Source organism: Chiloscyllium plagiosum, chromosome 6 (assembly GCF_004010195.1).
Source record: "Chiloscyllium plagiosum isolate BGI_BamShark_2017 chromosome 6, ASM401019v2, whole genome shotgun sequence".
In the NCBI taxonomy this organism is placed as follows: Eukaryota; Metazoa; Chordata; class Chondrichthyes; order Orectolobiformes; family Hemiscylliidae; genus Chiloscyllium; species Chiloscyllium plagiosum.
Window position 1 is genome coordinate 82030319 of NC_057715.1, and position 22546 is coordinate 82052864.

General features: G+C 37.9%; 1 protein-coding gene across 3 annotated transcripts in view; it reads left to right on the plus strand.

The window, feature by feature from the left end:
- Positions 1-16295, plus strand: part of cdk8 (cyclin-dependent kinase 8) — a 149125-nt gene extending 132830 nt beyond the window's left edge. For 2 of the 3 annotated variants that reach the window (XM_043691988.1, XM_043691990.1), the window contains 6 exons: positions 218-287; positions 3367-3439; positions 9345-9442; positions 12560-12638; positions 12975-13133; positions 13993-16295. In XM_043691988.1, the coding sequence (XP_043547923.1) occupies positions 218-287; positions 3367-3439; positions 9345-9442; positions 12560-12638; positions 12975-13133; positions 13993-14118 (605 nt within the window). In that variant the 3' untranslated portion in view covers positions 14119-16295. The remainder of the gene's footprint in view (positions 1-217; positions 288-3366; positions 3440-9344; positions 9443-12559; positions 12639-12974; positions 13134-13992) is intronic. The other variant, XM_043691989.1, reaches the window with a different exon arrangement.
- The last annotated feature ends 6251 nt before the right edge of the window (positions 16296-22546 follow it).

The following is a 22546-nucleotide window of genomic DNA, read 5'->3' on the forward strand; positions in this document are numbered from 1 at the left end:
GTTATGGTGATAGATTTAGAGGAGAAGAGATGCAATGGTACTTAACTGGAGCAAAATCTTTGGCAAGGACTGGACTGAATGCTCTGTGGTGTACATCTTTTATGTAATCCTATACATTTAAAAAAAAAGTTTGTAAATGTTACAAACTAAGAAACATATTGAGGTCATTAAATAGCAGCTTAAATTAACATGGATTTATCTAATGGTTTGTTGTCAGATAAAGATTGGGAAGACATTAAAAAGATGCCAGAGCATTCAACGTTGATGAAAGATTTCAGAAGAAATACGTGAGTTTGTTCTTAATTTACTTGCTCTAATTAGTTATTTTGAAATAACGTGCTGTTTTAAAGTCATAGAACAAGAGCAACTCTGCCAGCTCCATTTCACCACTTTATCCCTGTAGCATTTCAAATTTATTATATTCAATTACTTGTCCAACTCGCTGTTGAAAGCCACCACTGCCTCACACTTTGCATTCCAGGTGTAAACATTTAAAAATGTTCTCCCCGTGTTACCTTTTGTTCTTTTGTTATTTTGTCATTATCTTAAACTCGTCCTTTGTATCTTGGTCCTTCTGCTAGTAAGAACAGATTCTCCCTATCTTGTCAGTCTAAATCCCTCGACTTTGAACACCTCCATCAAATTATGTCTTCACCTCCTCTTCTGTGAGGGAAACAGCCCCACCTGCTCCATTCTTACCTACATCTCTAAAGAAATTCATCCCTGGAACTATTCTCAGTTTTTTTTTCAGGTTCTTATTGTCGGTGTATCTTTCCTAAAAGTTACTGCCCAGAAATAAACGTGTTACTTCAGTTGAGGCTGTAACCAGTGTTTTGACAAGCTTCAACATGACATTCTTGCTTTTAGCCCAGGCTCCCTTATTCCTTATTAACCACTTTCTCAACCTGCTTTGCCACTTTTGTAATTTGTACACGTGTACCTCCAGGCTTGTTTGCTCCTGTGCCACTTGTTTAATTGTATCCTATATTTTGTATGCCTTTTCTTGTTCTTTGAACTTCACACTTCTGTGCATCAATTGCATCTGCCACATGCCCATCCATTCCACAAAAATGGCAATGTGTTCTTTAGGTCTTAACAGTATCCTCCTCACATATTGCAATGCTTCCATGTTTTATGTATTCTGCATGTTTTGAAATTGAGCTCTGCACACCAAATCAGGCTGGTAAAATAAAGTAAGAAAAGCTGCGGTCTTCGTATCCTGAGGTAATAAGCCCTTCCTCCAGTCCAAAACAACAAGTAATATATGCCTCATCACTTCACTGCATCCTGTTACTCAGCCAATTTTGTATCCATGGTGCCACTGTATATCTTATTCCTTGGGATTTAACTTTGCTGAGAAAGCTGTTATGTGGCACTTTGTCATGTGCGCCATGTCAACTTCATTCCCTCATAAACTGCTTTGTTTTCTCATCCAACAATGTATAGATCCTTCCCAACTTGGTCAATTAATCTACTATCCATGTGACAATGTGTTTTTCACATCTTGCAATAAGACTCAGTCAGCCAGAACCAATATATATTGTGAACCTATTTTCAATGGCTGCTATTAATAACAATGTAATTTAGACTGAATAATGAAAGTATTTAACTTCAAGTCGTCTTGTCTTTCAGGGATTTTTGTAAAACATGTCATATTTTCATATTTATCCCTTGATTGTAAAGTGCTGTCAGGTGGAGTGCCAGAAGATATTCTCATGCAGAATTTTGCTTCTTCCTTTGAGACTAACTGATTTTTCTTCCACCAATTTCTATTGGAAGAATAATTGGGCAGGTTATGTTACTGGCAAGCATTCCCCCACCCAGGTTTTCCTTTTTGCACTCCACCCATACATTGTTTAACACCTAGGAGGTGAAATGAAAATCTACTCCATGAAAACCTCATAACTGAATATCAGTCACATCTGTTTAACACAAATCCATTTGTGTACAGGTCTGTAAACATACTGATAAGTGAGACCGGTTTAGCCAATAAATGATATATAACCTGATTTAATAATAGCATACAGAACAATAATTAAGTTGATGTGATAAATGGAAAGATCTGAACTTCTATCTTTAAGGCTATTTTATGTCTTTACTAAGATGTCAAATTCCAAACTTCTAATAGTTATCCATGCTAACAATAATTTCTATCACGTAATGGCGCAGTTAGCTTTTAATCAAAGTAATGACCATCCATATCCAAATGAATAAGATCGTAAGACACTGGTGTAGAATTAGGACATTTAGCTCATCTAATGTGCTTCACCATTTGATGGGATCATAGATGAATTGATAATCCTCAACTCCATTTTCCTGCCTCTTCCCCATGACCCTTAATTCTTTTACTGATTAAAAGTCTGTCCATCTCACCCTTGAATACTCTGATTGAGTATTCCATTACTCGGCAGCTCTCTATGGTAAATAATTCCACAGATTCACAGCCCTCTGAAAGAAGAAATTATTCCTCATCTGTATCTTAAATGTGTGACCCATTATTGTGAGATTATGGCCCCTATTTTACTCTTCTACAACCTTTCCTCATCAATCGTATTAAGACCTTTTTTTTTTTAGAAAACGTTCTGTATCTTTCAATAAGTTCACCTTGCATTCTTATATATTCAAATGAATGCAGGCCCAGTCTGCTCAACCTCTCTTCATAAGACATCTCCACACCTGGTATCAGCCCAGTGAAATTCCTCTGGACTGTCTCCAGTACCAGTGTATCATTCCTCAGCTAAAACTATTCATAGTATTCCTGCTGTGGTCTGACAAGTACCCTGTATAGCTTTAGCAAATCCTCCCTACTTTTATACTCCACTTCCTTTGAAATAAAGGCCAACGTTCCATTGGCCTTTCCTATTAGCCGCTGCATTTGGATGCTAGCTTTTTGTGATTCATGGATAAGGACTCTCTCATCCCTCTGTTCTGTCATTTTATGCAATCTTTCTCCATTTAAATGATATTCTCAGCTCTTTTGTTCTTCCTTACATTTTCCCACATTATGTTCTATCTGCCAAGTACTTTGCCCACCAGGCGAAGCAACATGTAAGAAGCAAATGGAACAAATTTCAAGTTTCGGTTTCAGAATAAGATAAAAGGGAAAACCCATGATAAAGCTAGATTATTGCATGTGACTAAGTTTCTTGATTGATGTGCATGTGAAGTTTCACTAAACTATCAGATGACTGAATGGAATTATTCATTTGTTGATAATTGAACATTTCGCAGTATTTAACTTGCATTTGTCTGTCTGAAGAAAATTAGAGTTTTAGAATTAAAATATTTTGAAGTTTAGATTTATTTTACTTTTGCAAAAAATGCAACATTTCTGCATGTTGAAGGCTTGGAATTTATTTCTTCCAGTTATACTAACTGCAGCCTTATCAAGTATATGGAAAAACATAAAGTAAAGCCAGATAGCAAAGCTTTCCATTTGGTAAGTCTTGGCCTTGATATTATTTGTCAATTAGTTGTAAACATAACTTAATAAACAAATCCACATTATTAATTAAATCTTCACAAATACAAAAAAAACTTATCTGCAATTATTTTGCTCAAATGCCTGATTAATCTGTAAGCATGTTGCATAATGTAAACATATGTGAAAGCTGTCATGAGTAAACATTTTGAAGCAGTATTCAAAATATATCCAAATGTTGTTATTAATCATTCGTGGGATGTGGGCAAACTGATAAAACCAGCATTAATTGCACATCTCTAATTTTCGTTGAGAACTGAGGTGTTGACCTCAACCACTGCAGTGATAGTTGTACACCCCACTGTGTTGAGTGCTATTAGATACAGAGTTCCTGGATATTGACAGTGCAATAATATATTTGTAAGTCAGTAAGGTGTATGACTTGGAGGGGAATTTGAGGATAGTGATGTTTCGGTACTTTGCAGGTGATTTTCCTTGTCCTTTCAGGTGCTAGAGGCCAAGGGTTTGAAAGGTGTTGTCAAAGAAACCTTGGTGATTTGTTGTGGTGAACCTTAAAGATAGTGCACTCTATAGCAAGAATGTGCCAGTGGTGGAGTGACTTAATGTTTGATGTGTTGGATGGAGTATCAGTTAAGTAGACCAATTTCTCCTGGATGAAATCTTGAATATTTTTAGAGCTGTCCTTCACCAGGCAGGTGGAAAGTATCACATTATATACCTGAATTGTGCCTTGTAGATATTGGAAGACTTGGGAAAGCAGGCAATGTCAGACTAGCCAATCTTTGATCTGCTTTTTTTTTGTCCCGGTATTTAAATTTCTGGCGACTTGTGATCCCTTGGATGTTGATGGGATGACGTTAATCACATTTACTGAAATGTGGACATAGTTAAACTCTCTTTTGTTGGAAATGATAACCGTCAGATGGGTGTGAGCCTCAAACGTCATTTGCTGATTATCTGCTTAAGCCTGAATATTGTCCAGATCTTACTGCTCACAGGTTTGGATTATTCCAATATCTGAGGAGATGTAAATAAAATTGAAGTTTTTGCAATCAATAGAAAACATCCCACGACTCTGACTTTATGATGGAGGGAAGATCAGTGATGAAGCAGCTAAACTTGGTTTGGCTGAGAATAATACCCTGCAGTGATGTTCTGTGACAAGGAGTGCATCAGGAAAAGCAGCTGAGTCCCATGGCTCTGGGGAGTTCACTGTGCTTGGGTTGACGGTGAGGTCACTGTGCTTGAGCCATGGTGGCTTGGATGGCCAGACAAAAGTCCTGTGATTTCTGTTCTGCCCTGCCTGGTGCAAGGATGATTGATCTTAAGCAATCAACAATCATCCTCCTTTGTGTGACACAAGTCTGTGCAATTTACCTCAATTCATTTTGATACCAGTTTTACTCTAATTATGTTTGATCAGATATTGCTTTGAGGCAGTCGTGCTCAGCTCACCTCACCTCACCTCAGGAATTTTGTTCTTTTAGCCATGTGAGGACTAGAACAGTGTGGTCACAATGGAGCGATTAACAAAGAATTATTAATGAATCAAATGAAGAATGCTAAATAATTAAAGGGAGTCCAAATTCAGCATCTGCGTCCTTAGAGTGAGTTTCAGTTATGTTCTCAGTTGACATCGCATTACTCTGTTGTCCTCTCTTCGGTGTCCCTCCCAGTAAATGTCCTGATCCTCCTCATCACCCTCGGGAGATTGGTGTTGATCCCCGTTTTATTTGCATTCGGGACATTCCCCTTTATTGGTTCCAGTTATGAAGTGCATAGAATGGCACAACCTCTTTTGGGCTTTACAGCTGGAGCCGTCTGAGTTGACCGGGCATTGAAACCTCATCTTAACGAGGCCTGTGGCCTGTTCTACAGTGGACTTTGTGGAAGGATGAACAGCATTGTTTCTTAATTCTGCATTAGTCTGAAAGTTTTGTAAAGTTGTCATCAGTCATGTTTAGAAGGCATACTCCCAATAACCATCCCTGTATGGTTCAAGGATCTTGGAAGAGGCAACAATCTGAAAGTTCTCGTGTATAAGCATCATGGCAGCTCGCACGATATCTTGTGCAGACCTCCAACATCCAGCATCAATGGTCATGTATAATTTAAACCTTGGTGGAGTGGAATATTTTTCTGTTGACAATGTCTGAAGGTGGTAGGGCATTCTCAAACCAATATGCATGTCTTCTGCAGTGCCCTGCATATGGGAAAAGCTGGCGATGGTAGAGAATTCCACTGTCTGGGATGCTTGACTCTCTTCTGCATGGGGGAAGGATCTGAACAGCTTTGTTCTGGTGAAAATTACGTCAGATACATCCTGGATGTGTTTGTGAGTTGAAGGTTGGGAGATGCCAAACAGGTTCCTAGTTGCTTCTTGAAATGAGCTACAGGCGTAAAATTTCAGACTAACTGTAAACTTGACAGCCAGAGGGATGGGCTGGCCATCCAACCTCCCTGCAACAAGTGATACAATTCAATGATGATGGTTCAAGACAACCTTAATCTGCTTTTGCTTTCAATTTGTTCACAATTTATTATCTAATGGTAAGCAGGTTGCTATTGAGGAAATGTCACTTTGAAAACAGTTATTGATGCCAGTCATCAATTTTTAGTCGGGATTGAGAATAAATTTATGGACAGATTGACTTATGCTGCTTTTTATAGACTGGGTATACGTGGGAAATTCTGCACATGGTTGGATAAATGCCAGCAGAGTACCTGTTCCAGAACAGTTTGGCATGGGAGTTCTCATGCTCGAGTCTTCAAAACTACAGCCTGATCGATGCTGGGACTGAGGCTTTGATAGTATGAGTAACTTTGCCACGTGTCTGAATATGATTTCAACCTCCCTTGAGCCTTGATCTTTTTATTAGATGCTTGGATCCACCATCATTGAGGATGAGCATGTTCATGGAGGCCCCCCTCCCCCTTTTTTGTTTAATTGTTCATCACTATGTGCAACAACAAAGCTTTGATCTGATCTATTGGTTGTGGGATTGCCTAATCCTTTCTGTCCCCTGTTTAGCATGCATTTAGTTCTGGTATTAACTTCAAGTTGACATGTCATTTCTAGGAATGCCTGGTGCTTTAACTGGCGTGCTGTCCTACACACTTAATTCTACCAGGTTGCTGTCTTATGTTGATGGTAATGGTGGGTTAAGGGATATACCAAGTCATTTGGTTACAGGCAGTAGTGGAGTACAATCCTCTGACTAATAGCCTGCAGTGTTACAGTTGTTCAGTTTTGAGCTGTCAGATGTGTTCTGAACTTATTCCAAATAGCACATTCATAGTGCCACTAAAGGTGCCCTCATTGTGAAGGTAGAACTTTGATGATACAGCACTATGAGATATTCACTTCTGCCACTGCTAATATAGGTATGTGCATTGGCAGCAGGTAGACTTTCCCCTAATGATTCTCTCACCACCTGCAGCAGGGCTAGTCTTGCCGATAAGTCTTTCAAGCCTTGTCTGACTCTGTCAGCTATGGTACTGTCAAAGTACTCTTAGTGATGGATATTGAAATTCTCCACTCGACTACATCCTGTGCTCTCACTAAGTTCAGTTTTGCTTTCAATTGGTGTTCAATATGGATGAGTCCTAATTTGGAGGACAATAAATGGTAAGAGGTTTCTATGCATATGTTTGATACCATGAGGCTTTGTGGAGTCCAGAATATATGTTGAGAACTGTTTGGACCACTCCCGAATTACACTGCTGCGACCTTTGTTAGCTCTGTCCACCCAGTGGTGGATTCACTGAAAACAACTGTCAGGTTGTACCTTGATTAGTCTGAGAGGCCATTCGCCCAATTTTGAAACATAGCAGTTGTTTCAAAACATGCCTTTATCATGTTCGATGCCTGGATTAGAGACCAAGTGATCTGTCATGATTAATTGTTAATAGACTTGTGGTAGCAGCTTTGAATTACTTGTGTGGCCATTTCAGAGGACAATAAAGAGTTAACCACATTGCTGTGCTTCTGGAGCTACTTGTGGGTGAATCTGTGTTGGCAGATTTTCTTCTCCAGAGGATTTTACTGAACCACTTAGGACTTTATCACGATTTGATAGTTTGATTGTGTTACTGATAACTCTTTAATCTCAGGCCTAACTAATTTTAAATTCAAATTCCACAACTGCCATAGAATTTAAACTCCTGTCTCCAGATTTTTAGATTTACTGGTCCAATAGCATAGCTGATACTCAGTAACCAGATATAGGCACAACTATTCTGTGCATAGGTTAAAACTGTGCTATTGCTCAAGGAATCTGTAAAATATGTTAGAGAATAAAGAGGTTACTCAAACAGGGAGAATACATTTTCTGCTCCTTAAAACTTATTTTTTTAAAATTTTATCAGCATGTGCATTCATTATAAAAGAGGATTTCAATAAAAGCAAGATGTAGCGTGACCTCGGACAAACCTGGAGACGTGCCATGTGAGATAAGGAAAAGATGAAAGTTGGTAATAATAGAAATAAATTGGAAAACAAGGCCAGAAAGTGAACTCATTAGGATCTACTTAATTAAAGTGAGGATGTTTATCTTCAAAATCAGCTAAACTAAAGCAAAAGCAAAATCTGATGCATAGAAAAATGGAAAAAGCTCTCTATGTTCACAGTGTACAGGGTCATAAAGACTTAAACGTACATTATGGTGTGGTCAAAGGATTCAAATTATATCTTATAAATCTGTATAGTTGAATTTATTCTGGATGTTTGTTTATGTTTTCAATATACTGAAATGCTGCAATGAATTTAAAATTAGTTTCCATAGCAGCAGTCTATATTTTTGAGGCTTAAGTTTAAAAGTAGTTCAGCATGACCGTAAACAAAACTTTTATTAATATATATCAGTAAAGGCAAAAACAGAAGACCAACACTCCGTGATGGAATCTGTGATCTTTCTGGATAGCATTTTTGTATTGGATTGAAACTATTTAAGTATATGTTTCAGTCGTGTAAAGAGAATAGAATCATAGAAGTTAAAAGTCAAATGACATCCAATCTACCTTTTGTAGTCGTTCAACTAGACTTGCCTTTTTTAATTTCATTTCAACTCCCTTTCCTTGTATTATAAGAATGATTTAAGATTTCAGTTTTAAATGGTTTCAGGATTAATAAACAAATACTCGATTCATAAATTATTAAAAAACTTAAAATTCTTTTTTGATATTAAAAGAATGAGCAAAGAAGTATATAAATAATTTTGTTGAGCTCCCCCAAATCGTACATCTTTTACATTTTAACAAAATGAGAATCTCCTGATTTCTACATGTCATATACATAACCCCATAATTGAATGTTGGTATGTTACATATGTACCAGCTTTCAATTCAAACCTTGTTTAAGAATGGACTGTTACTTAACATCAAGACCACAAAGCTGAACTCTTCATCATAAGTCATCATCTCAGTCTAAAAATGGTGCTTTTGAACTAAGCATACATGCTTCAGTTGTTAAGGGTGTCATTTTCTTATGTAATCCTTAAATATTTGAAGTAGCTTTCAAAGAATTATGTGATGTGAAAAGAAACATTTTTATACAGTGAGTAGCTTCGGTCTAGAGTACACTACCAGGAATTGTGGTGGAAGCAGGTTCGATTGAGCCATTCAAGAAATAATGTGCAAGGTTATGGAGAAGAACAGAAGAATGGCACAGGCTCCTTTAAAGATCTGGTGCAGACTTGCTGGACTGAATGGCCTGCCTTCTGCACTGTAACAATTTAGTTATTTTGTGACTAATTTCCTTTGCTAGATTTTGTTGCATTAAAATTGCATATTTCCTGTATGTATGTTTAATGGGAAAAGACTGTGGACATAACATCTGGTTTTATGGTTATATCAGTTACTGACATCACAATTAATTGTTTTTTCAATACGCACTCAATTTCAGCTTCAAAAGTTACTCACAATGGACCCAACCAAGAGAATTACCTCCGAACAGGCTATGCAGGATCCCTACTTTCTTGAAGACCCACTTCCTACATCAGAGTATGTTGACTCCTTTTATTGTAAAGACCATTCCAGAATGCTATCAACAATGGCTTGTCCATATTGTATTTAATATAGAATAGCTTTCCAAGATGATTCAAAGCAATAGTTCGAAATAAGTGAATGCCAAAACAAATGATGAGCTGGTAGGAGGAGTGACCGAGTTGTTTTATTTCGAGGACTTTCAGTCAGAAAAAGAAAGTTGAGAACTACAGGACTCAGGCATGGACTACTAGAGCATGTTGCTGGCTGGAGACAGTACCTCCAATGGTGAATTTTAGTTGAAATTTGGGATGTAGTGGAGAGCAGAATGAAAGCATTTTTGGGAAGGGGGGGGAAGAGGGTGAGGGCGGAGAATACGGCTAATGTAAGATCTGAGGAGGCTACAGAAATAGAACCAGTTAAGGCATGAAAGTACTTAAACTGTGTATAAGAGCTTTAAATTGGGAAAATTGTGGCGAGTGTATGTCAGCAAAAGATTGCTTAATAGCTGACTAGTAATTTATTGGATATTTGCAGAAGTGTTTTGAATGATGGTTGGTCATCCAGAAGGGCAAGAGAACTGAAGATGATAAAGGCACTGGCTGAGAATTATGACAGCAAGGTCTTGATAATTTAGGTATTTCATTCAAATAGTGCTTTTGATGGTGTTTCATTAAAGATATAATTCAAAAAAGCAATTTAGCTGCATAGTAAGTTTTTAAAAATCTGCAGTGATGAAATATATTATTTTGGAGTGCTTGGCAAACAGCAAAGGTTCACCAAGAGACATCAAGGAATATCTAACTGTCACAGCATATGCTCATATAGCTATATAAAGTTGTTTTATATTCCTTTGCCATCAGAAAATTACTAAACTTCGGTTTTGTTAAAAAGAGAGCTATGTTGCTGAAACTTCATCCTGTGCTGCAATTCAAGTTTGAGTTGAGCAATCTAACTTGCTTCCTTTTTTTTTTTGAGGTGCTCATTGAGAATTCTACTTAAGCTTTCTCCACTACTGTCTACTGCAAGCCTAACATGTCAATATACATGGGATTGGTATAGCCTCGCAGATGGATTTATCAGTAATCTTACAAATAGAACCTGAATAATTTTGTCACCTTGTAAGGTTGATGCAGAAATCGAGTGCATCAAAACTATCCCATCGGACAAAGACTAACCTAATCAGATCATTGTGAATGGTGCGTTATGCAAATTTACAAATGGCCCACAGAACACCACTTTCAGAACTGCACAGTGCACATCATACGTGAAATTATCCTGGAAAGGCAAAGTACCTTTGTTTCTTAAAAAAAATTGAAAACCGTTTTAGTGTGCAGTGGCTGTGCAAGTGATATTTTCCATTAGCTGGATGTTAGTTGGACATACTCATAAGAGCACCTACCGTGTATTAAGCAATGTCGTGCATGAATTTGAATGCAGACCCATTGCCAGATGCATAGGCTTTATGTTCCACGAAAGGCAGAACACAGACTGAAGCAGACTACATCCAAATACAGTCAAAAAATGTAGCGCTGGAAAAGCACAGCAGGTCAGGCAGCATCCGAGGAGCAGGAGAGTCGACATTTTGGGGAAGGGCTTATGCCTGAAACATTGATTCTCCTGCTCCTCAGAAGCTGCCTGACCTGCTGTGCTTTTCCAGCGCCATGCTTCTTGACTCTGATTCTCCAGTCCTCACTTTCTCTCTATCCAAATACAGCAAAGTTAAAAATCACACAACACCAGATTATAGTCCAACAGGTTTAATTCAAATCACAAATACAGCAAGATATGGAGAATTTTTAGGCTTAGATTGATAAGTGCTGTTAACATTGATGCCAAATAATGACACACTCCAACAAGAGAGAATCTAACCATCATGCCTTGACATTGTTGTATCGTTGCTATCAGAGTCCTAGGCGTTACCATTGACCAGAAACTGTATTAGACTCGCCATATAAATGCCAATGCTACAAGGCTAGTTCAGAATCTGAGAATTTTGCAATGAGTAACTTACCTCCTGACTTCTCGAAGTCTATCTGCCATTCAAAATGGTACAAGTCAGGCATGTAACGGAATACCCCCCAACTTGCTTGGATGGGTGCAGCTCCAATTATATTCAAGAACCTCAACACTGCAGGACAAAATAACCCACTTGATTGGCATCCTATTAACATCTTCAAAATTCACTATCTCCACCACTGAGACAAAGTGGCAGCTGTGTGCACTGCAGCAATTCACCAAGGCTCCCTCGACCTTCCAAACTTGTAACCTTTACTACCTAGAAAGTCAAGGGCAGCAATAAAGTTGGAAAATTACTACCTGCAAGAGTCCTCTTAGCCACTCATCATTCTGTCTTGGAACTATATCACCAAACTTCTTTTGCCATTGGAATTCCCTTCTCAATAGGACCATGTGTATACCTACACTAAAGGGACTGCAGTGGTTTAAGAAGGCAGCTTACTGTCACCTTCTCAAGGGTAGCTGGGATAGGAAAGGAAACAAATGCTGGCTTAGCCAGTAATTCCTGCATCACCGAATGAATTTTTTTACATGTCACACAAAACCAGTCCATCCTTGACAAACCAAAGTTCAAATCAAACAGATGATTGCTTAATTGCTAGCTGTTACCTCAGCCAGTCATAGTTGACTTGCTGATCAATTTAGCATTTGTTTTTCCTGTTACATAAATTGTCCTAATTTTATTTCAATTTTTGGCATTCCTGCAATTGCCCTGATGAGTGCTATTTATATAATAAAACAAATAACTATGGATGCTGGGAATCTGAAACAGAATTTGCTGGAGAAGCTTACAGCTCTGACAATATCTGTGGAGGGAAAACAGAATTGATGTTTTGCAAATAGTGACCCTTCAGAACACTACTGAAGATGCTCCAGATCTCCTGAGTTTAGCCAGTAAGTTCTGTTTTGTATTCAAAACTATTTGCTTTTTTCATGACAAACGTCATTTCTTTTGCGCATGGTAACAATTCAGACCAACTTTATTAAATTTTCAGAAAGGAAATGCTAGCTGTCATAAGATTTGACACTTCAACATATGTCAGAAAGTCAAGAATGCAATATGCAGCTAGTTGGGATCTTGTCCTTCAGTATATTCTTATCTTTTAAATTTTGCAGTGTTTTTGCCGGTTGTCAAATTCCTTATCCAAAACGAGAATTTCTTACAGAAGATGAACCTGATGATAAAGGAGACAAGGTAAATGTAAAGAACAGAACACATTGAAAATGCCACTTTATATTATGGATTGCTTGAAATGAAACACATTGTAAATAATTCAGTAGTTCAATATGTTGGATAAAATTTCTAGTTGTGAATTTTGTGCTTAAATGAGTTGTCCACTCTTTCTCTATCAATTATTCTAATTGTTGCAATGTAAGATTTTAAACTTACTTTTGATGCAGGAATACATCTTTATGAAAAGAATAGCTATCTTTGAGTTGGTGTGCAAAATTGTACAATAAAAGTCAGGATTCTGAATACCACAATATGCTGGTTCAGATTTTTCTCTGTCTTCTTTTTTGATAAATTGAGAAGAACCAACAGCAACAGCAAGGCAATAATCACACTAATGGAGGTGGCCATCCAGGGAATCAAGACAACAGTCACACGCAAGGACCCCCCCTCAAAAAAGTCAGAGTTGTTCCCCCTACCACTACCTCAGGTGGACTTATCATGACCTCAGATTATCAGGTACAAACTTCATTATTAATGCTAGCATGCTGTTTAGATGTTTGAGAGGATTAGTGTATTTTTTTTTCCCACAAATCTGTTTTTCCTTACATTCCAAATAGGCTGACGGCTGTTTCTTAAAGGAAATTTAAGTCATTGTAAGGGAATGTTTTATTATTCAAATTTTGCTGTAAATTATGCATTGATATTAAAGATAACTATATTGCCCACAGACATCAAACAAATCTTAATTGCTAAAACTATGAAATTCAGTAAAAAGATATCCAGCTGAATTTAATGCCCTCAGTTGGTATAGGAATGGAGACAAGGGAGTGTAGAACACAGCACAAAGGTGTGGAATTGGGACCCCGCCACCTTCCTGACTCTCTCCAGTTGAACGTGGGCAGGAAGGTTCTTTCCTTATTCTTTGTTGGGATGTGGGCACCGCTGGAAGGATCAACATTTGTTGCCTTTGTTCAGTGGCTTGATCAGCTACTTAAGAGAGCAGTAAAGAGCCAACCACAATTGCTGTGGGTCTGGAGTCACATGGAGGCCAAACCAGGAATGGATTTCCTTCCCTTAAGGAAAGTTTAGCCAGCAGCTCTTGGAGGCAGGACATCTGTCTTCAAGATATTGAATAACCTGTTGCCATCAAGTTTGGTGCCTGATTGGCATTAAATGGGATATTGGGTACTGCCTAGCCAAAGTCGCATAATGACTGCCTCCCCAGTTAGCATACTACCTTACTTAATTCTGCCTATAATGTTAATTTAAGATTACAGTTTAAAATGGTTTTTAAAACAATACAGTTCATAATTCTAGAATATAATTTATTTTTAGTAATAATAAAATAAATGTTTGGACATTGTTCTTTTTAAAGCGTTCCAACCCACATGCTGCCTATCAGAATCCTGGACCAAGCACGTCGCAACCACAAAACAGCATGGGATATTCAACTACCTCCCAGCAGCCTCCACAGTACTCACACCAGGCACACCGGTACTGAGCTGTATCCAATTCTCAAGCTGAATGCACTCACTGAGACTACAGACTGACCATATGGCTGGCAGCCTGGGTCTGGCTCAGTTCCCAAGAATGTACTGTATATCCATATTAGCCAAGTTCTTTTCTTTCCACAGATGGAGCAGTGTCTCCACAATGTAAAGTACTTGGGTTAGACTTGAAAAGAAAGCTCTAGCACAGTTTGTGTTTATTGACATGCTGCTTCCATAGTTTACTTGACCTGCTTCTTCAGATCAATTGTTCTCCTCCCCCCACCCCTTCCTTATCGTTACATATTGTAGCAGTTGAAGCTGTGAATGTGCTAGAGCAACCATTTTTAATTTTTGGTGATGAATGTTCTTGCTGTTTAGCTTTGTTTTATGAATAGCAAGAAAATATCTGGTACTTGAAGAACAATTATGTTTAATAGTCATCCATGATGCAGACTATACATTATTTGGTACAAACTTCAAGTTTGTGTGCATATTGTGGTAGGTTACTTATGTCTCTGTTTTATGTCAAATGTATTTGCAGCACAAGATTTTATTGTATTGTAAGCTTCATAATTTATCAACTGATTGTAACCTCCCAAAGTCTCCATCTGGGCAGTTTTAACTGTATATCCACATTGTCCAAACACACCTACAGCATACCCCATCCCACTCTTTACAATTGACTTGAGATATAAGAGCTGCTACATTTAATTTTACCAGCAGAAATGAACTGTACTGAGTATTGTATCTATAATCTTTATCCAGTGTCTCAAAGAACATTTACTTTGGGCAGTGTTTTTTTTTATTGGTGTTGCTGATTTGTGAGCATGCTTTGGGGGTAGCAAACAAAAAGCATGTGTCTCCATGTTTGCAGCTTCAGCTCGGATATTTTGTCAAAAATTTGCAAAGCTGACATTGTATAGTGAATTTAATTTTTGTTGAATCATTTTTTTGAAAAATGAAAATGTATGTGCTTTTATTGAGTGCCCTTAAGATGAGTGTGAGATGTAGGAGAGCCTTAGAATTCATTTAAAAATGTAATGTGTACTGTACTATTTTACATGAACGAAGCAAGTGTTCTGACAATAAATTTTGAAAACTTATAGTATTATCTTTACTACTGTTAAATTTTATTAAGTATTGTGGATGCCTTTAATGCATTGAATGAAATACCTTTGATTCCATTTTGTTGAGTATAAGATTACACAGCTGGAACCTAAGCATTTTTTCTCAACTAGTTATTCTGTGTTACTCTTTCTATTTAGTTTTCCATCTTAATTATTTTTCTAATTCCTTAAAAACTTGCAATCTATGCAATAGTCACTTTAACACATGGTTGACATATATTTCTGCAGTTGTAATTGTAGTCAATGTTTTCATCTGTTGGACATTTTCATCTTTGACAATGCACAAACTAGTTTCTGACGCCCTCTTCTGGCCAAAGTAACTTTGCAAAGGAAAATTTGATCAGGTGCTGCATTAATTGTTGTCATTTGCTTATGTAGTTTCTTTAAATAACTTGTCTGAGCATATTTTACTTTTGTTATTCTAAATTAGAAATTTCCAGCATGGTTATATAGCCAGACAAAATATACCGTATATACTCGTGTAAAAGTCAACCTCAGGTCAAAGTCGACCCCTTATTTTTGGCCAAAAAATCTTGTATTTTCCATTTGTCTCATCAACCCTATCATATCACATTATAAACCTCTTATAAAGGAAACTGTGTGTTCCCATTTACCCACTTAAATGAAATCGCATTCATTCATTCATACTGTTAACTCTACTCATCGCTCTTTGTTGCGTCTCATTCATTCATAACTCTACTTAGCCCACTTGGTTTACTACAGCACGTTTTGATTCGTTCATTCATTCAGACCGATACTAAGTCTATCAGTACTTATTCGCACTTTGTTCACAATACATCCAAAACTTATTATTATTAAAAAGTTAATCATTTTAGTTGTGCCATTATATCTGAATAAAAGTGAGATATGTTAGCTCCATATATCTTTAATTCTTTGACAAAATTTGTTAATGTCCCTGAGGTTCATCACATATGAGAGTAAATGGAAAGGAAACAGAAGAATTTGGTGGGAAAGTTCAAGACGGTTACACATTCAGAATTTAATCAATGTTTCATTTTAAGTGTGCCATTATACCAGGCCATGACTATGTTGAATAGTGTGATTTTGCAGGATTTCAATGAATCTTTGACATGTTAAATTTTCGTACCGGTATGTATAAATAAAATTTACTACCAGTAGTATATTCTTGTTTCTCTTGCTTTTACCTGGTAATCACCTTTACCGTAATTCATTGTGTTTTTCTTCTTTACCCGGGATTAGTTGAACGATCAAATCAACTTCTACTAGTAATACGGTACTTCGAATTGCAGCATGAATTTCAGCCCCTCAATACTAGTGCCCATGTTGAACCTTTAAAGATAGTCTAAAATATTGGTCTTTTACACGAGTTTATACGGTACAAACTTCCTGCAGCTTTATTCATTGGCATCTCTCATTGTCACAATACCAAAAAATATTTTTGAAGATATTGAATGAAATGTTATTCACTAAGTACACGAAGCCCATTTATTACAAGCCCATTTATTAAAAGTCAGTCTTAGGATACTTCTTGGTAAGTCAGTCAAGGAGCAGCATTAATGGTATCTGTGGACTGAGGAAAGCATGAATGTGGGAATAAAAAGTAATATTTTAAATATTTGTAAAATTAAATGCACAGAATAAAATAATATCAATTACATTTTTTCCATTTTTGTTTTTTTTTCCTCTTGACTTGCCACCTCATCCACCCTTAAATTGTGAACTTTACTTGCACATATCAGCAATTGGTCAGGGATAATGGATCAGATGCTTTATTAAAGCTGGTTCAAGACCGACCTCGAAGCTTCATACATATAGACAGACAAATTTTGTGACTATTGGGTCTATGAAGATCTCTGTGTGAGGGATACTTTAATAGCCACCCCATAATAAAATTTTGCAATCAATACTGCTATGTTGTGTCACTGAGATTTTTTTTAAGGTCTGTCTCTCCAAAACATATTTGTTAGCCATGACAAAGTGTATTCTGGAGAGACATTGCTTTGTCTGGTTACGAGAGGTTTGAAGGTCTGTTCAAAATTCAACTGTACTTTTGTGTGGGACTGGATTTCACCCACTTCATTATATCATTTCCTATTTGCAAATTGAATTGCAGTATATTTGACAAAAGGCTAGGAGAGAGATTAGACGTTTATTTATGCCGCACATTGTTATGATCCTGAATGTAGTATCTGGAAGGTGATGGAGGCAAATTCAGTCACAGATTGGATGTATACTTGAAAATTACATCTTTAGAGAAATATAGGAGAAGAGTACAGGAGTGGGGCCCATTCAATAACTCAAAGGCATTATGGAGTAAAGCCTCTTTCTGTACTCAGTTCATGTTTTAATGATTACAAAATAATGTAATTTCACTGTCCTCTCAAAATGTATTCAAACAAATTTCCAGGCTTAATAATGAATTTGAAGAGGTCAATACCAAGAAGGAATGCAGTCAAAACTACTGCCACAATTCTTTATTCTCTTACAGGTGTGGGCATTTCTATTTTGGCTACCATTTGTTGCCCATTCATAATTACCCTTAAAGCTAGAGGTGAGCTGCTAGTATGCACAAAAGCAATTTTTAAAATTTAAAATTAAAATTTGTCTTAAGCTTTTTTAAAAATATGTATCACTATTATTTTAACCATAAATTGTGAAAATAAAGATAAACCTGTTATAATTGCATTTTCTATGTCAGGCCGCCACTGCAGATTGATGGGTTAACAATCTGTTAATAAATTTCACAGAATATTCCATTCTGAAACATATCAGTTTCCTCAAGGAAACATTGGCTAGTTTATTTGGTCCCTGATAAAAGGCCCAGGTAAAAATTATGTAACTATTAGTCTGAATTAGGCTTTTTGATTTCCTTCTGTTGGTACAAATAATGCATGTTTGTTTTGAATAGGTAGGGTTTCCATCATGCTGTATATTCCTTATTGCAGTCCTATTCTGGCCCCCACCCACAATTCTTCCTCCAGTATATCAATGATATTATCGGTGCTACCAAACCCCTTCTTCCAGAATTAGAAAAGGTTTTCAATTTTACTTCCAGTTTGCACCCAGCTCTCACCTTCACCTGGTCTATCTCTGACTCCTCTCTTCCCTTCCTTTGCATCTCTGTTTCCATTTCGGGATGGACTGGCAACCAATATCACCATAAACCCACTGACTCCCACAGTTACCTGGACTACTTATCCCTGCACCCTGCTTTCTGTAAAGACTCTCTCAGTTCCTCTGTCTCTGCTGCATTTGTTTTGAGTTTCCAAAATGTCCATTTTCTTCCTCAACCGAGGATTCCCCAGCACTGTTTTAGATTAGATTACTTACAATGTGGAAACAGACCCTTCGGCCCAACAAATCCACACCGACCCGCCGAAGCACACCCACCCAGACCCATTCCCCTACCTTTACCCCTGCGCCTAACACTACGGGCAATTTAGCATGGCCAATTCACCTCACCTGCACATTTTGGGATTGTGGGAGGAAACCGGAGCACCTGGTAGACACGGGGAGAATGTGCAAACTCCACACAGTCAGTTGCCTGAGGTGGGAATTGAACCTGGGTCTCTGGCGCTGTGAGGCAGCAGTGCTAACCACTGTGCCACATTGTTGACAGGGCCTTCATTTGGGTCTGACCCATCTCACGCAGTTTGGCCCTCACTCCCTCTCTCCAATCCTGCAACAGCAATATCGTCGTCCTCGTTCTTACCTACCCTTCACATCCAAAGGATTCATTAGCTGCCATTTCTGCCACTTCCAGTGAGATTCCACCACCAGATATGCATTCCCCTTCTCTCCCTTGTCAGCCTTCTGCAGGGACCGTTCCCTCTGGGACACCCTGGGCCACTCATCCTTCACCTCCAACACCTCTCCAGCCTTACGTCACCTTCTACTGCAACTTAAGAATATAGAATACTTGTCCATTTACTTCCTCTTTCCCGCCCCAGTATCCAAGGGCCCAAACATACCTTACGGGTGAATCAGCGCTTTAACTGTGCTTCACCCAATCTAGTCTACTGCATTCTCTGTGCACATTGTGGTATCCTCTACATTGGGGAAATGAAGCATAGATTGACTGCTTCGCAGAATGTTTGCATTCTATCCTCAAGAAAAGACCCTGAACTTACAGTTACCTACTACTTCAACACATCACCTCTTTCCCCGGCCAACGTCTTTGTCTCAAGCTTGCTACAGTGCTCTAAGTAAGCTTAGCACAAGCTTAAAGAACAGCACCTCTGTTTCTGCTAGGACACCCTGCAGCCTTCTAGACTCCACTTCAAGTTCACTAACTTCAGGGCCTGAGCTCTTCCATGTCCTTACCCTGACCCCCACACACCAGGCCTTGTTATCACAAAAAAACCGAAAGAACTGCTGTAAATCAGAAACAGATCTGGTGACTCTCAGAAGTTATCACGTAGTAATTGTTAGGCTCTAATAGTCCCCAATAATAGCTATTCATGCTCCTAGCCAGATCGTCATCTACTTTTTTTTTGTTCAACTGTTCTTCTCTCTCTTTGGGCTCTATCTTCACCTATTGTTTACATCTTACTTCCACCTCCCCCCACCGTATCTTCTGCAAATAAACCAACATTTTCCTAGCTACCATCAGTTCTGAGGAAGGGTCACTCAACCTGAAACATTAACTCTGATTTCCCTCCACAGATGCTGCCAGACCTGCTGAACTTTTCCAACAATTTTTGTTTTTGTATAGGGTTTTTATCAGACAGGACTTTTTTCATCCTTTATGAACAAATACTTTGCTGTCTTGAAACAGATTAAGTGCAACACTAGGTGCTAGGTCAGTGCAGGAAAACTGCTTGGATGATTTCTTTGATTAACACCTTCCTATAACCTCCAGTTGAGAACTTTTTAAACTTAGTCATGGAGATCTAATGTTAAACATAATTGGAATGGCCCTGAAAAGCAGAGTCTCTGAATGTTTACAAGGCGAAGGACAGAAAAGTAATCTGAAATAGACAAATGTGGATATGAGGTTATAATCTGATCAGGTATAATACTATTAAATGGCATATCAGGCTCAGTTGGGCATGAGATCTAATGGCTTATTCCTCCTCGTTTTTACATTCAGATACATTTTATTTTAGAGACACTTTTACACAAAATATATTTTTTTAAATTTAGATCCATGCCTGGCGGTGTTACCATTGGATTCATTGGTTCTGGACAGAGTATGTGTTGGGAGAACGGGCAGGGAAGTGCCATAATTTGGCCCAGAGGCTATGAGGAGTGGATGGGAATGTGGGGGTCTAAACACAAGTAAACAACTGTGACATCGAACCAAGGTGGGCCTATTTAAACAGCAATAACAGCTCCTATGGCCACATCTGATATGCTTCTGGGTTGCAGGCCTGACCACATCGATCATCCATCCTGGACAAAAACTTTATACCAACTGGATGCATTTTTGAATGTATTATAAATGTAATTCATCTAATGATGTTGTAACTTCTAAAGTTCAGCTAGCTCACCTGTAATTATCAGATGCCTTTTTTTTATATGTTTTTTTAGAAGTACTATATTAGCTACTCTCCATTGGAATACCCATTTATACTCCATGCAGCCTTGAAATAGAAGATCTTCATTAATACTTTGAGGGATTATGGTTGAAGTTGCATATTTGACTTTATTTTTTAATTAGACCTTTCAAATATTCTTTAGCATTTGAGATTATGAAAGCCCAAATTTTTGTCTGAGATTGGTGGAGAGTCAGGATTTTCAAGTCACAGTAGACTGATTTCAATGTTTCGTTGGACCCAAATTTTTGTCCAGGATGGATGATCGATGTGGTCAGGCCTGCAACCCAGAAGCATACATTTTTGGTGAGGTTTTACAACTCTTGAGGAAATGGGGTTTAGCAGTTTATTATATTTAAACAAATGTCTACAGAAAAACAAATCTGTTGCTTGGTGACAGGAATCCAGAGACAGAAAAACCTTGAAATCAGTCAATTGTTATGAGTGTGCTGGAACCTGAGTTCAAAGTATTTGTATGTACTCTGAAGGTAAAGTACTGGTGAGTTTAGTTTGTAACTTGTTTTGAATGTCTCAGGAAAAGATACAGCTGAAAGGCAAAAGCACAAAAGTGCACAAATTTGCAGAAAGCAAATGGGTTCATGCTGTACTTGCCTGAACTAAACACTTTGGTGTGAAGTCTTTGTTTGACATTTTGGAATTTGTCAGAATATTGCTGGGATGAAATGAATAATGTGAATTTAATTTTTTTAATGTGTGTAATGGAATATTTCCAAACAAAAACCAAAAGAACTACAGAGGTTGGAAATCAGAAACAAAAACAGAAAGCGCCAGAAAGGCTCAGCAGGTCTGGCAGCATCTGTGAAGAGAAATCAGTGTTAACGTTTCTGATTCAGAGACCCTTCCTCAGATCAGGAATGTTTCCAACTTTTTGTGTAATTTCATTCATGTTTTTCTTGTTTACTCGTTTTTTGTACATTTACATACCTATATGAATCTGTCCAATAACTAACTTATGTTTGTTTTAAAACAAACGCTAAGTTCAGGATGGCCAAACAGGTTTCACATTGAGGTCTGACTTTTGTTTTGGTTTTACCTTTCCAGCATCCACAGTTCTTTGTTTTATTTTACAGTTGTTTTCCACTCGGGTTCCATCCTTTCAAACTGAAAAGAACATTCCACCGTGTTATGTCTACCAACCGATCTTGTTGATGTTTGGCTGAATGCTTTAGTTCCTCCTCACATGAACTGTTGGAAATCTATGTATGCTTTTGTTTAAGATGTAGAGAAGGTTTTCGCTTTAAAATAAAATGTTCTAATCTTAAAAGAATGGTGTTGCATGGTAGCTCAGTGGTCAGCACTGCTGTCTGACAGCACCAGGAACCCAGGTTTGATTCCACCCTCAGGCGACTGTGTGGAGTTTGCATATTCTCTCTGTTTCTGCATGGGTTTCCTCTAGGTGCTCTGGTTTCCTCCCATAGTCTAAAGATGTGCAGGTTAGGTGGATTGGACATGCTAATTTGTCCTGTACTGTTCAGGGATGTGCAGTCTAGGTGGATTAGCTATGGGAAATATTGGGTTACATGGATAGGATAGGGGAGTAGGTCTGGATGGGATGCTCTAAGGAGGGTCAGTGTATACTCGATAGGTCAAATGGCCTGTTTCTATACTGTAGGAATCAATGATTCTATGTTATAGTTCCTGTTCTTCTGGGATCTTTCTTTCGATTGACATTATTTATTAAATCTGCCTCATTACCCGTCACCAGTTTGAAAATAGCCTAAAACCTTGTTGGACCCACAAAGTTCTCAAAACTGTCCCAAATGCACTATGAA